Raw genomic sequence first — 13,925 nt, 5'->3', positions numbered from 1 at the left:
TTAAAATGATATCAGCTCTGCCTAAACAATACAAAGTGAATCGCCCTACTTTTCAAATGCATTTGAAAGCAATCCATCCTGTTTTATCGTACCGCCGCAAAGCTTAACCTTTCAGCTCATAAAGTATTTTCCATTGGTACTGAATCTTTGAACATATGTTATAGCACTCGTTTTAAAATGACTGTCATTTTATTGGACAGTTTTAATGGACATGATGGTGTTAAGATGTTAAAATTTTTACATTTTAATGGTCTTGCTGAGACTCTAAGCTCAACTGTAGCTTTTGAGTGCCTTTTCATGATCTAACTTTTATCCAGTGGTCTGTCACTTCAAGGCAAGACTAATGGCTGGATATTGGCCTGTTCCCTCCACCTGGGGCTCCATATTTGATGTATCTATCAGCACATTTCCCAGTGCTGTCTCTCTCTGCTGCACATATAAAATTGATGGCGGTCGTGACCTCGTTGTGAATAGGTCAGTCCATCTCCTGTTTAATGTTGCCTGACCCTTTGAGCACTATGCACACAAACGCCGCCCCAGAACTCCCCTCCAGCCACTATTTTAGATTTGAAATTAGTCGTCTATAGCTCTTCTCTTTCAGAATTTTTAGTTTTAGAGCAAATCTTAGATATTGATTTGTACAATTAATGAGGCAGAGCTGCAAACATCGAAGATCTTTACTTGGTCTTTCAGTCCATGTTTGCCACGATAGCTGTTTTTCCCTTACAGACCATTTTTTATCTCACTATATCATTTTCAAGGACCACTGTCTCCCCAGCGTGTTATTAGAAAGATTGTTATTTTCACCACGGGAAACTCTCAATGACATTTCAATGGGAGGTTTTGTGCCTTATTTTCTTTTGTTTATAGCACTTCAAAAAAGCTCAATTGGAAGGACTCTTCAAAAGTTACTTTTTTTCATAAGAGACAGCGAAAGCATTGGTGGATTTTAGCTCCATTGACAGAGCTTTTGCATGCCTTTATATAACTCATCTAAACATAATTTCCCTTGTAAAACAGCCAAGGGGTGGGACAACAGCCGCTAAAGAGGAAGCTTTTAGAGAGGAAAGATGAGACAAGACTTTTTCCCATTTTAAAATGGAAGAAAATATCAGGCTGAGTGACGCGGTTGGAAATATTTGCCATTTTACTCTCGACCCAAACATGAAACCTTTTCCACAGTCTTTCTGTCCACAGATCAACCACAACTTCTGCTTGTGAGAATAGTTAAATGATGTCTGGAGAGTGCAAATAGCAGGGTGGAAAGAATAGCCAAATACCCCAAAAAGCACACAAGTCAAGGGATATGCCTAGCACACACAAATATGAACGCTCTGTCATTTGCAATTATTCATTGTCTTAATGTTCGTAACATCTAGGAATTCAATTTACTGTATGTGCTAGATATGAAACCTCAGGTTGTCAGGAGGAGTGAAGTCCATTTGTTTAACACTCTCTCTCTGTGGTCCCTCTTGTCTGAAGTATTGATTTAAGTCAGTGAGAGCTTTTTTGATGTTATTTTACTTTTGTGCAACGCTCGTTTGAAAGCCACTCTTGAAGCCAGACACATTCAGGGCACTTTTGTAGTGGGGAATCAAGAAATGGACCTAGACTATGCTGTTTGAATGATAAGATATTAGAGAACCGAGGAGACTTCGGCTATTCTTCCTCTTCAAAGATGAATGTGCCGAGACCAAACGTGTTTGACAATTATACTGTCTCAACTCAAACAAACTGTTAAGTCTCTTTTTATGCTATTTTTGAGCACTATATTGATCTTATGCTGTAAAGCATTTCATCTCAAGCGAGTCTACATTTTTGAGACTTTCAAAAATGTAATTTGTTCAGTGATTATAAATGTAATTAATAATGTAATTTATTCAGTTTCATCTTGCCATTTTCACACTGGCCTGATTTATTATATTTTTGATTGATGACAAAAAAATACCTTTTTTTTTCATATGTCAGAGTATCTAACATCACACATATCACATTAGAAACATTAAATTGACAGTCCGAAAAACTGAGTATTTTGATGTTTCTAAGGCTGTCAGAATCTTTATATTATTTGTTTAGTGAACTTATTGATTAATCATATCAATCATTTCTGTGTAGCAAAGTACAGACAAATATGTCTGTATGCATGGTTAGTGAATTAGACGCAGGACTAACTTGAGAGAATCTCCAGATCAATTACCTCATGCCGGCAACCAATCAATTCTGCTTCATCTGAAAATTCCAGCCCGTTTAAAAGGCTCATCCTTTGTGATGAACATAATTATGCATGAGAGACTGGAAGGAGAGGATTTTAATCTACTGGAAAGAAAAAAAGGAAATCCCTTCAATGACGCTCTGCCTTAGCCGAGGAGCCTGTTCGTTTCTCTCTCAACCTCTTCAGATGCAGCGAATGAAAAAAAAATGACGATGAAAGGCTCCGGAACAAAGTGTTACAATCTTTGCTTTTTTGGGGGTTGAATTAAAAAATTTCATTTCGGGAGATGCTTTTCAACTGCCACTCAAAACATCTAAGATAAAGTAATATCTAGGGAACACGCAGTGAAGCGTACCTCGCATTCTTTCAACGCCTGCTTCCATCCTCAGAGCCGGAGCTGGAGGTATAAGCTGTAATTAGGGAGCTCTGTCTTTTGCTGATGCATGCTTGTCACTCATTACCCTTCTGCTTCCAGCTGCTTCACTCAGAAGGTCTATATAAAGATCTCGCTGGAGGAGCTAGGGGGATAATTGAGCTCTTTTTGACATTTTTGTTGAGGTATCAGACTAGGGATGCACAATTATATCACTACCAGTCAATATTGGATATTTAATTGTATGCGCTCATTTATGCATTTAGACAAGTCATTTAACACAAGTTGCACAGTTAAATGTTACCTTAAGCAAATCTCAAACTGAATATCAATGTTTCATACTGTACATTTTAGGCTCTGTTTACACCTAAGATGCGTTTTGGTCGATCGGATCAAAAGTAGACGAGGAAGACACATACCCGTTTTGATATTTGTCCAATTTCAACCACTTCTGTCCTGATTTCTCCGAGGGGGAGGGTCTATGGACGGGTAAATGTATGGGTTTTTCAGATCTTTTGATCTAATGGACAATTTACATATGAACGCGCCCTGGAGACGACAGAAAAACATACAGAGAGTAGCAGCTTTTGTTTCTGCTCCGATTGCCGCAAGTCTACGGCGAACGCTGTGAGTGCATGTTAGAAATAAGAAATGGTGAGAAAACATTGTGCTTATAGGTTTTTCATCTTCAAACCAAATTTGGGTCTTCAGCCAACAAGGGGTCTTCAGGCGGAGAGTAGGCGGTCTTTTGTGGAGGTTTGAACACATTTAACCACATTAGCGTTTACTCTACGAAAGCAATCTGGTTGAATGCGTTTTCGACTACCTCTGGAAGTGGTCAAAAAATGGACAAGCTCAAAACGTTTACACCTGTATTTAGTGATCCGATCGACCAAAACACATCTTAACACCAGGTGTAAACAGGGCCATGATGTTGTGATGCAGTTTATTTCTTTAGTTTATTTTCATTTGTTGGTTATCAGCCATAGACAATTTTTAATATTAGTGCATGTACAAAAATGTTTTTGGTTTTTTTTATTCTATGTTGAGATGATGTCGGTTGGGGGTGGGCAGGTGGTAGTCTTCTGCTGATTATGGTAATGAAATGGCAGCTCTTTTCCCAATAAGTGGTCCTCTGTCGATCTGTCCTCCTTTTGTCCATAATGCAAAGCAGTTTGTGCATCTGAGCTGTTTTTAATGGAACGGCAGGGGAAAGAGGGGGATGTCAGGCTCCAGGTGGGTGTGTGCTCATGCATTGTTTACTGGTCCATCCGTCCTCTGCTTGTCCATTTAACTCGGTCCATTTCCATATAGCGATATCACCTAGCCGTCTATGGCAACTTCACCAGACACAGTGAATGATAAATGGTGCGATGCTGTCACAGAGAAACGGGACATTAGAAATTCATTGCAGATTATTCATTCATGTGGAGTGATTATGGTTGATAATGGATAAGGCAGGCGTAGGGAGATATCAGAGGGTGTAAGAGTCCCAGAGGTGTTTTTTGCCAAATACTTTGCTTTCAGACACCATCAGTCATCAGTTTTTTGGCTAAACTTGGGTAAGTACTTGGTAAATGCCTGAAACAGAAACTTCAGACAAAGTTGAGTGTTGAGAATACAAGAAGAATATGAAAAGATTTTTAATGTTGCTGTCATTGTAAAGCATTAGCAAGAAAGAAGAGAATTAGCATGCCTGGAAATTTGAACACTATGGAAAACTCATCAGGCTGATATGTTTGCTTAAAAAAAAAAAACAGAATAGCTGCATAAACACATCATAAATCTAGTTTATATGACTCATTCGCTATATTCCATAGTTTTTAAGCCCTATAATAGATCTGTGTGAATGGCACACCGACATTTAAGTAATCATTTGACAAAAAAGACAAGGACTGAGTCATAAAAGTATATTTCTTTTGTAGTATTTTTGGTCCTTTTTGGAGCATCAAATTCTTTTAACATGATGAATAATATTCCCTTATATAGTTAAAAATAACTTTGACAGCAGAATTTTCTTTTTTGGATGAACAACTATTCCTTTAAATGTTGCACAAAGGCCTTTGTTAAATAAAAGTACACTCAGTCTGTGGGCATCATCCCCATATGGCATCAGATTGTATCCTGACATACGGACGTCACCCTTCCCCCTTTTTTTCTATGGCAAACATCCCAGCAGGATGCACAAGTCCTAGCTTCCCTTTAAATTAGTCGTGGCATGTGAACACACAGTGAAGAGGCAGTTACCGCACTGACAGCTGTGTATGTGTGGAACACACGTCATTGCGGCCTGTAAACAGTCATTAAATCCGGTTCTCGCTGCATGGCATGGTGTAAACACACGCGCACACACACTCTCTATAGTCGCAGACATTGGATCTTCTCCAGGCTGCAGCTAAAGCTCAGGTAAAGGCTTTGTTTACCAAGCTTCATTCTGTTTGTATTATAGAGCTTTATATATCTGTCTGGATTATAAAGCTCCTCATTCTGCACACAGTCACGGATCCATCCGGCTCTGAGATAATAGACCGGCCTGCTCGTGGAGGTTTTCAGGAGTGTTCTTCATGCACATAATCGTCTGTCTTGTGTGTTTATACAGTATGTGCTTTTTGTGTACAGTGCTTATTTTTTTCCGACCACATTTCTCAGAGAGCATGTATAAATCAGCCGGGACCCTCAAACTGCACACCCTACCTCTCTCGCTGGAATATCATCACCATGACATCAGTCCTCAGACTTCTGTGTTGGGCCTGGCAAAGAGAACATTTCCATAATTGTTTGCTTGTTTATATAGAACATACATTTCTCCAGTCTCATCAAAGCAAGTCTGTTTTCTATTTTTAAAGTAATTCAGTATCTGAAAAGTAGATAATTATATGAATTATAATTGTGATATATATATATATATATATATATATATATACAAACAATGCATATAGTTGTTTTATTAATTATAATGTAATTGTTTAATACTATCATTTATAACCTGGTTTCATTCTGTGTTGGCATTGAAACTCTTTTTTGGACTAGCACAAATATTGTAACAAATATTATAATAAATTCACAGATTATAAATGCAATGAAAATACAATTTCATTGTGGTCAATACAATACCATAAAGGCCTGAAATATCCCAAAGTATACATTTAGTTTTTTTATGTATTTAGTTTTACAGATTTTTTCTGAAGGTTCAATAGGCAGTTGTATTTCCAAAAAAATGTTTTTTCCTGACTATTATTATAAATGTCTGACTTTACATTGGTACATTTTACCCCAAACCTCTGTAATATAGTACTAGGGACCCTCCTTTAGTGTAAATTTTACGGTTCACGGTCCGGCGGTGAAAAGGATCAATCTGATTACACCATAAGTAATAGCACACCTCTTCTCGACAAGCCGCACAATTTGAGGTATCAATCATGTCCGGTGAAGGATTACCTGCCAAACTGTAATACTGATGTTTAGGGTCTGTTCCTCACTGAAGTGTCGATTGTAATCAGACTAGATCATCACATCAGCTGTACTGGTTACCTTGCAGTATAAAAACATTTTGGAATAGAAGAACTATGACAGTTTGGTTGAAAAAGAATACTGGAGTTGTGGTCGTATATGTGCTCGCACTCTTTGAGCCAGTGATCAAACTGCCGTCAGAGGCTGTGCCAGTGAAGAGTTGCACTTCCATGCCGTAATGAGATCCCCTGAGTGCCCTCAGCCAATCACAGCCGAGGACTGGCTCTCCTAGCTTGTGTTAATTGGCTGCAGGGACAATGCCACTGCAACACTCCAGTTCATCTCAGAAGATCTATGACGTTCATATACATTACGGCTTCTTTTTGAAAAATATCTCTGTGCAGACTTGTGGAATAGTCTCACATGACGAGACCATCTTGTCCCCAAATCAGTCGTTTAATGTTTTATCAAATATAGTGTCCGGTGGATTTGCATGTGTTCATTAGCAATCGGCTAATGAGTAATTCTTTTCAGTGTCAGAAATGATTTCTGTCTTAGATTCTTTAAGAGCTAAATACGGAGAATAATGATGTGATATCTTTCCCCATTGTCGTCATCAGACATGTAGATTGTGCGATGGCTCCCCCTGCAGGCTGAAACGGAAGTGAACGCTGCAGTCTGGTAATAAAATGTGACAAGTCAATGATATCAATTCCCTTTCCACTGCATATTTCCAGAGTGGCTTTGCGAGCTCAATACTGTTGGAATGGATTGTTATGTCTGTTCACTTGCCTGTGTCGGCAGTCGGGTGCCAAACAGGTGCCGAGGAATACCAAAACTCTCCATCTGTGGCCACTCGGCCATCCGTGACTCACTCACTGACTCTCTCACACACACACCTCCACCTGACCTCTGAGGAAGTGAGGTGAGGTGAGCGTTCCTCATCAAAACACAAACATGGTTACCCTCCTCCTGTTGACACTGGGGTCGTGACATCTGACAGGATAAAACACTGGATGGAGCTTACCTAGGAAAATAAATGCATTATTTGTATGCATTGACTGAACCGTTGTGGCACATTACTACTGTTTCTTTCTTTGCAAGTTTCATGTTTTAATCCATGGTCATCAGAAAGTTTAGCCTTTAATTATTAATATTACCATGAATTGCATTGGCTCAATAATATGCATAATTATATTACTGAACAAGACAATTTACAATTTTGCACTGAATTTTTACAAAATTAGTTTTTTGTTTTGTTTCTAATAAAAAAATAAAATAAAAAAAAGGTTGCAGGTATAGTCTAAATATTTTATGAGCCTTTATTTTATATGAGCATTTTATATATTCATATTTGCATTTTTACAATCATGTTAGCAAAATTTTGAATTAAATTGAATTAATTAATAATAAAAATTATTTATTTTTTTGTTCATTTTTTGTTCATTTTCTATATTTATATTTGCATTTTTACAACCCTGTCATTAAAATAAAAATGAATAAATAAAACACGCTTGCATGTTTAGCCTAGACTGACTTAGCTAGGTCCATTATGTTTGAAAAAGCTAAACTGTCTATGTGTAGCCCTATACTTTAAAGCAAGCAAGTGCAGCATTGCCTCAAGGTTTTTCATTCTTCCTGATTGTTCAACTCAACTGAGGGAGCCAGTAGCATACAGTTTAATGTTCTTTGAGTTTTGGTGCTCAAAGAAAACACAAACCTAAGGCATATTTGTGTCATTTCTGCTAGCTGTATGGAAATAATTATTTGCGCCAGAGGGAGTCCCTCAACCCTTGTGTGCAGGAAAGAAGATGCATTAATATCTACAGATTTTCTTCAGTATAAAAATAGTTTATGGTGTTGTTGTTGTTATACATTTTTGCTGTGTAATTGTGTGTGTTTTGTAATGTAGAATCATTTGGATTCAGGCAATGGATTGGATGCTGGTGATGATGTCATAATCTGTCCAGCTTTCAGCAGATTAAGGGCCTTGGTGACTAGCTTCTTTACACCCGTTACTGTTCTCTCTTTCCGTCAAGAACTGGCCTTTTAACGTGAAATTAAAACCAACCCCATGTTCTTTCATAATTTGTGTTACTGGTGTTATGAACTGGTGTTATAGTCCTGTGAACTATTCTCATTGTTAGAGCCGCACGATATTGGGGGGAAAATTACATTGCACTCTTTTGTTTTTCTTCTATATGTATTATGATATGAAAAATACAGGAATTTAATATTTATTTGGAAAGGAGTTTGTTTGTTTTTCTTGTCAAATAGCCTGTCTCTCTCAGAAATGCATCACATTATGTGAGAAATGTGCGTTATTCTGCGTTAACACATTATTCTGCGTTATGTGATGCGCAGAAATGCATCACATAACTCACCTCGAGTGAGTTCACGTAGTGTTTTAGCGCAGAACGTCTGTGTTGCACGTCACCACGTAGGCTCACTATTGGCCGACGCTTGTCATGTGTGTGATGCGTGTGACGAACAACACAGACGCGCTGCGCTAAAACACTACGTGAAAAGACTCGAGGCCCAGAGAGAAGGAAATGAATAGTGGAATAAAGTCGTTATTTTTGGGGGGTTTTGCGCACAAAAAGTATTCTCGTCACTTGATATACTTAAGATTGAGCCACTGGAGTCACTTGGACTATATTAACGATCTCTTAAATAACTTTTTTGCGCCAGCAAGTTTCATTCCCTTAGAAGCCTATGGAGGATTGAGACAGCACTCAGATTTAATCAAAAATATCTTAATTTGTGTTCCGAAGATGAATGAAGGTCTTACGGGGTTGGAACAACATGAGGGTGAGTAATTACTGACAGAATTTTCATTTTTGGGTGAACTAACCCTTTAACATGAAAATTCCCATTTGAAAGAAAAACAAGGTTACTCATAGCGCTCAGTTCTGCTGTTCTTGAGGTTGTCTTGCTCATATTATTATGATCATCCTCTATCATAGCTCAGCACACACATGAATGCCCAGGCGGTGTGTTTCTCCTGCTTCATTAGCTGATGGGTGTGTGTGGTTGTTGGACGGGTGTTGGAGTCGATGCTTACAGCAGTCCCATGTGATCAGTTGTAAGACATAATAGGAGGAGCACAGCAATCTGTGGATTGAAGGGTCCTGTATTTTCGAGTTCCTGTACTCCCCTCCAGCTGCTCCCTATTTGTGCATGTGCATGATTTGTCCCTGGAGAATATTTTACCACATTAGGATATATTTTCTCTATTGCTCTGGCAAAATCACAAAGGCAATTGGTTATGTTGATTGATGTTGTAAATCCTTGCAGACTATATTTAGACATTCATTTGAAGAGTGGTTAACTGATGCAGGTTGTTCAGTGGCGAGTATTGATGAAGATGCATAGGTCAAGGGTCATTTTTTTATGACGATTATGCCTTTGCAGGGACCCCTGCCTAAAATATAAATATTTTATGTATAAAAATACGATGTGACAATATTGAGTGTTATATTGTAAAGCCAATATAGAATTAAATAATTGTTCTAAAATTGAAAAATTGCCTTTTATATTGCCATTGTGCTGAAATTGTAAAAGGAAAGGGTTAGAGATATTTTCTAGAAAATATTTTCTGTTTATTAAAGACAACATATCAGAGAGTAAAAAAAAAAATTCTCAGAAAAATTTAAACAGTTCTGTGAATACAGTACAATAAAATAATCTTGTGATTACTGGGCAGTCTTATAAAAATTAGAAAGAAATAGTAATGTTATCAATTTGGTTAACATAAAAAAAAAAGAAATTACATTGTAAAATATGCAAGTAAAAAAAAAAAATAATTTTTTTAAATTGTAATAATTTTTCCCAATATTACTGTTTTTACTGTATTTTTTATGAGTAGACTTCAGAAGATTTAAAAATATCTTACCAACTTTTAAATAGTGTGTGTGTATGTATAGATAGATAGATAGATAGATAGATCTTTTTTTTTTTTTTTTATAAAACAACTTTTAATTTAAGTGAACTTGAAACAATCTTCACGTAAACCGATAATAAATGTCTCATTAGCTGTGCTCTTAATATATCAGGGCTCAAACACTGCAGGTTTATTAGGCTGCTGTCACTTTAAAACCTGATGCACCTGATGACGTATATCTGACATATCCTATTTTCTCACAACTCTTTACGTTCATTTAACAGTTTTTAACTAATTTAAGACTATGTTTACAAGGATACTCAACAAAATGGGAATTTTTACATAATTTTGTGTGTTTTTTTAAGAGAACTCTGAAAGAGAACCGACTGAAGTGGCATTCTGTATATTGTGTCTTAATACTTAAGTCTATGACTGGATCATAATTGCTTTGGATTATTTGATGTTGTGTTATGTGTTGTGATGTGTTTCTAGCATGTTATATGTTTGGCAACAGTTCTTCTAAGACTAATTGAAGTGTGTAGCTTTCCATTTCTTAAACAACCATGAATGAAGACCTATCATGGCCATATTCCAGAATGACAATGTCAAGATGCATCACGCTCAAATTGTGAAAGAATGGTTGGGAGGGAGCATGAAGAATCATTTTCACACATGAATTGGCACCTCTGAGTCCAGTCCTTAAATTCATTGAAAATCTTTGGGATGTGCTGGAGTAAACTTTACAGTGTGCTTGACTCTTGCACTGGCAATACAAGATCTTGACCAAAAATGTATGCTTACTTCTCTTGATGGAAATATTTCCATCAAGATGTGCATACATTTTTTGTTAAGATCTTGTTTTGACAATACAAGATATTCCTTGCATTGTCTATTTTTCACGTTAAAGGTATAGTGGACGATTTTCCCGAATTTTAGAAAAAATGCACATGCACAACACTGTACCTGCTCCCGAGAGGGAACGCCTATTAAACGTGTGCACGAGAGAGCATGCACGAGCCTAGTTCTCCTCGTGCACGCTCTGTTTACAAGTTGCTGTCGGTGCGTGACTTGTGCCGGGGCTAGCATCGCTAATCATAGCTTACATTAACTTTTACCAGCAGTGATTTTAAATGGATTTCTCCAAATAGCATGCCAAACTTTACCTGTCGAGTAGAAACATCAGTGGGAAGCCCAACCTGTGTTTTTAGCGCACGCCAGCGTGTGAAATATTCTCCCAAAAACACTCTGGTCTTGTTTCTTTCTTCAGAGGCCTTTCTCTTCTTGTCATACAATTCGTAGACACTTTTTCTCTTGCGACCCTCAGACATTTTGAAAAAAACCCGGTGAGAACGGCGAGCTTCAATGAATGGCTGAAACCATAGCTCACATAGCTCATATAAACGTCTCACCACACATACAGTATACACCTGAAAGTGCGCATGCGCAGAAAGCGAAAACTACCTAGGGACGAGCACGTACGACGGCCTTACGTAAACATATCACCAGAATGATTGACAACTAGGAGGACCAATAGTCTTGATGATCCACCCGGAAAAAGAAAATCCTCCACTATACCTTTAATGTGGCTTTTTAATGTTCCTACATGGTTGTTTAAGAAATGAAAAGGTACACACTCCATCAATTAGGGTTAAAAGAACTGTTGCCAATATACTGTACACCACATATTTGCACCAATGCTAAATTTTCTATATATTATAATCATTATGTTCACATTACTTCAATGAGCTCATTGTTTCTGCCTAAAATGTATTTGTGATGTTAGCTGAAATATGTACATTTCCAACCAAAAATGTACATTTCTAAAAATACATAACTTCGACACAGTCACCTCTGATAACAGATCACTCTAAATTGTAATGTAGACACATGCATTTTCTGTAAAGCTGCTTCTAAACAATATGTATTGTGAAAAATGCTATATATAAATAAATGAATTTAATTTAATATAACATGCTAGAAGCATAATAATCACAGCAATAGTGTGTGTGTGTGTGTGTGTGTGTGTGTGTGTGTGTATATATATATATATATATATATATATATATATATATATATATATATATATTCTCGTTTGATTTGTCATATACCAAGACCGAGGGCGTATGGGATTGAAATGGAGACCCTCAGAGTTTGGCAGCTGTCCACCTATATCAGTTTCAGAAAGGTCACCAGTGATCACTTACTTAAGGCTACTTTGCAGCAGTCGTTTTGCTTTACCAGGAATCTTTAGGTAATTATCCGAGGACTGTTCTGGCTCCAGTGGTAGCCAGGTGCCACTCGAACTTTAGTCTGAAAATTCTGTGAAGTATGACGTGAGGGGGGGGGGGTCGGTACCGCCACAGATGACTGGGCCTCTGTGTGTTTGTTGTGCAAACGCCCTGCCGTTTTTAAAAGCAAAAGCCGAACATGAGCTAATCATGGACACCACCTGCCGGATTCAGCTTGCAATCCCATTAAAGCTAAATCCTTCCTATACAGTGAAAGAGAGATTGTATTGGGCTTAGATTAGCACGTACACAAAACTTGCCATCCTGGCACTCGTACGGATGCCGAGAACGCTCTGCGGTTCGGATCTCTCCGTGGTGTGAGCCAAGGTCAGCCTTGAGACATTTGCTTTTTAGGAACGTGTACGGGAGATTGATGCCGCTTCATGCCAGCTGCCGTTTGAAGGCGCAACAGTAAGTCAGCAACACCCATTTACCATAATCCACATAAAAAGAGTAGATTGAAGTCTATCTTAGGCTAGACGGCATCAAGACAAGTTACAAGCATAATAGCAGCAAAAGTTTAAGATTCAGACGGGAGTTGAGGAGCCGTCAGATTTGAGATTTGAATTCGAGAATGGCAGATAACTCTTTTGAAGCGTCAATGCTACAGGTACCAAAAAAAGTTTCGATTGGGCTTGTAAACTGAAGATAATTATTTTTGTGGTTGTTGTTAGTATATTAGAGGAGGTCAAAAGAACACACAGGGTGAAAAGTCATTGACAACATGGCAGACAAAGTATGTCCGGAAATGCATTTATACACTCCTTCATGTCTACAGAATGTACTTCATTAATGGTCAAGAAGTTCTTCTTCGAATTCAGTGCTCACTATGAAAGTAAGAGAATGTTTGGTTGTAGTGACAGAGAATTAATATAACAATAAAATGAATTAAAATTAGGAATTATTTTGTTTTCATTTTGTTTTGTCTAGTTATGCTTATGCTTAAAATAAAAATTGTAAAGTATTGTGTTATATTGAAAAGACAATAAACAATTAAATAATTGTTTCCTAAATTAAATAATTGGCTTTTATATTGTCATTATGTTTCACTTGTAAAAGGAAATTGTTAAAATATTTTGTAGAAAATATTTACTCATTTACTTTTTATATTATATTATTTTTATTTTATTAATTTTCAATCTAGTTCGTTTTAGCTTATCTCACGTTTTTTTTGTTTATTTTTGGCTCTGTCTCTCAGACCCTTTTTTCGAATAGTGAAGAAAAAAAACAGTGACCTTGCAGCTTGGTAAAAAAAAAAAAAAAACATACAGAGAAACAGGACACAGTCTCTTTGCATGGGGCAAGAGCACCGAGACGCCACCTTCAACAAAAAGCACAGAGGGAGAAAGACAGAGAGGGCAAGGGAGGGAGAGGGATGAGTGCAGGGGGGAGGGGTTGAGAAGAGCAGGGAGAGAGTGACGTGGAGAGACAGAGAAACCGAGAAGGCGTTTAAGGGACAGGAGGCTGAGGGAAAGGAGGGAGGCAGACGGCCCAGTGGAGTGCATCGTCACGCTAGGTGAGAAGAGGTCCGACGGCCACAACAATGCAGGATTTTCTTGCTCAGGGATGACTGAGTTTATCCTCCGCTCCTTAAGTTAGAGAGCAGACCTCCAGTTGCTGCTGTTTGCATGTTTTTTGTAGCCAGCCAGGCTGCGGATGGAGTGAGAGGTACGTGCTGCGTGTGTGTGTGTGTGTGTGTGTGCCAGAGCAGCATGCAGG

The 13,925-nt window shown here is 37.9% G+C and overlaps 1 protein-coding gene across 12 annotated transcripts in view; it reads left to right on the top strand.

Annotated features, from left to right (window-relative positions):
* iqsec1b (IQ motif and Sec7 domain ArfGEF 1b) overlaps window positions 1–13,925 on the top strand; it is a 176,471-nt gene that overhangs the window by 122,186 nt on the left and 40,360 nt on the right. Inside the window, exon 1 of one of the 12 annotated variants that reach the window (XM_084395314.1) lies at window positions 12,431–12,617. The exons of 8 other annotated variants lie outside the window; for them this stretch is intronic. In XM_084395314.1, coding sequence (XP_084251440.1) covers window positions 12,580–12,617 — 38 coding nt within the window. In that variant the 5' untranslated portion in view covers window positions 12,431–12,579. Of the gene's footprint in view, window positions 1–12,430; window positions 12,618–13,611; window positions 13,875–13,925 lie in introns of those variants that run through there. 3 more of the 12 variants (XM_084395309.1, XM_084395305.1, XM_084395304.1) reach the window with 3 other exon arrangements.

The sequence above is a fragment of the Rutilus rutilus genome, assembly GCF_951802725.1.
Source record: "Rutilus rutilus genome assembly, chromosome: 22".
NCBI classification, from domain to species: Eukaryota; Metazoa; Chordata; class Actinopteri; order Cypriniformes; family Leuciscidae; genus Rutilus; species Rutilus rutilus.
This window is presented reverse-complemented; position numbering and strand designations above follow the sequence as displayed.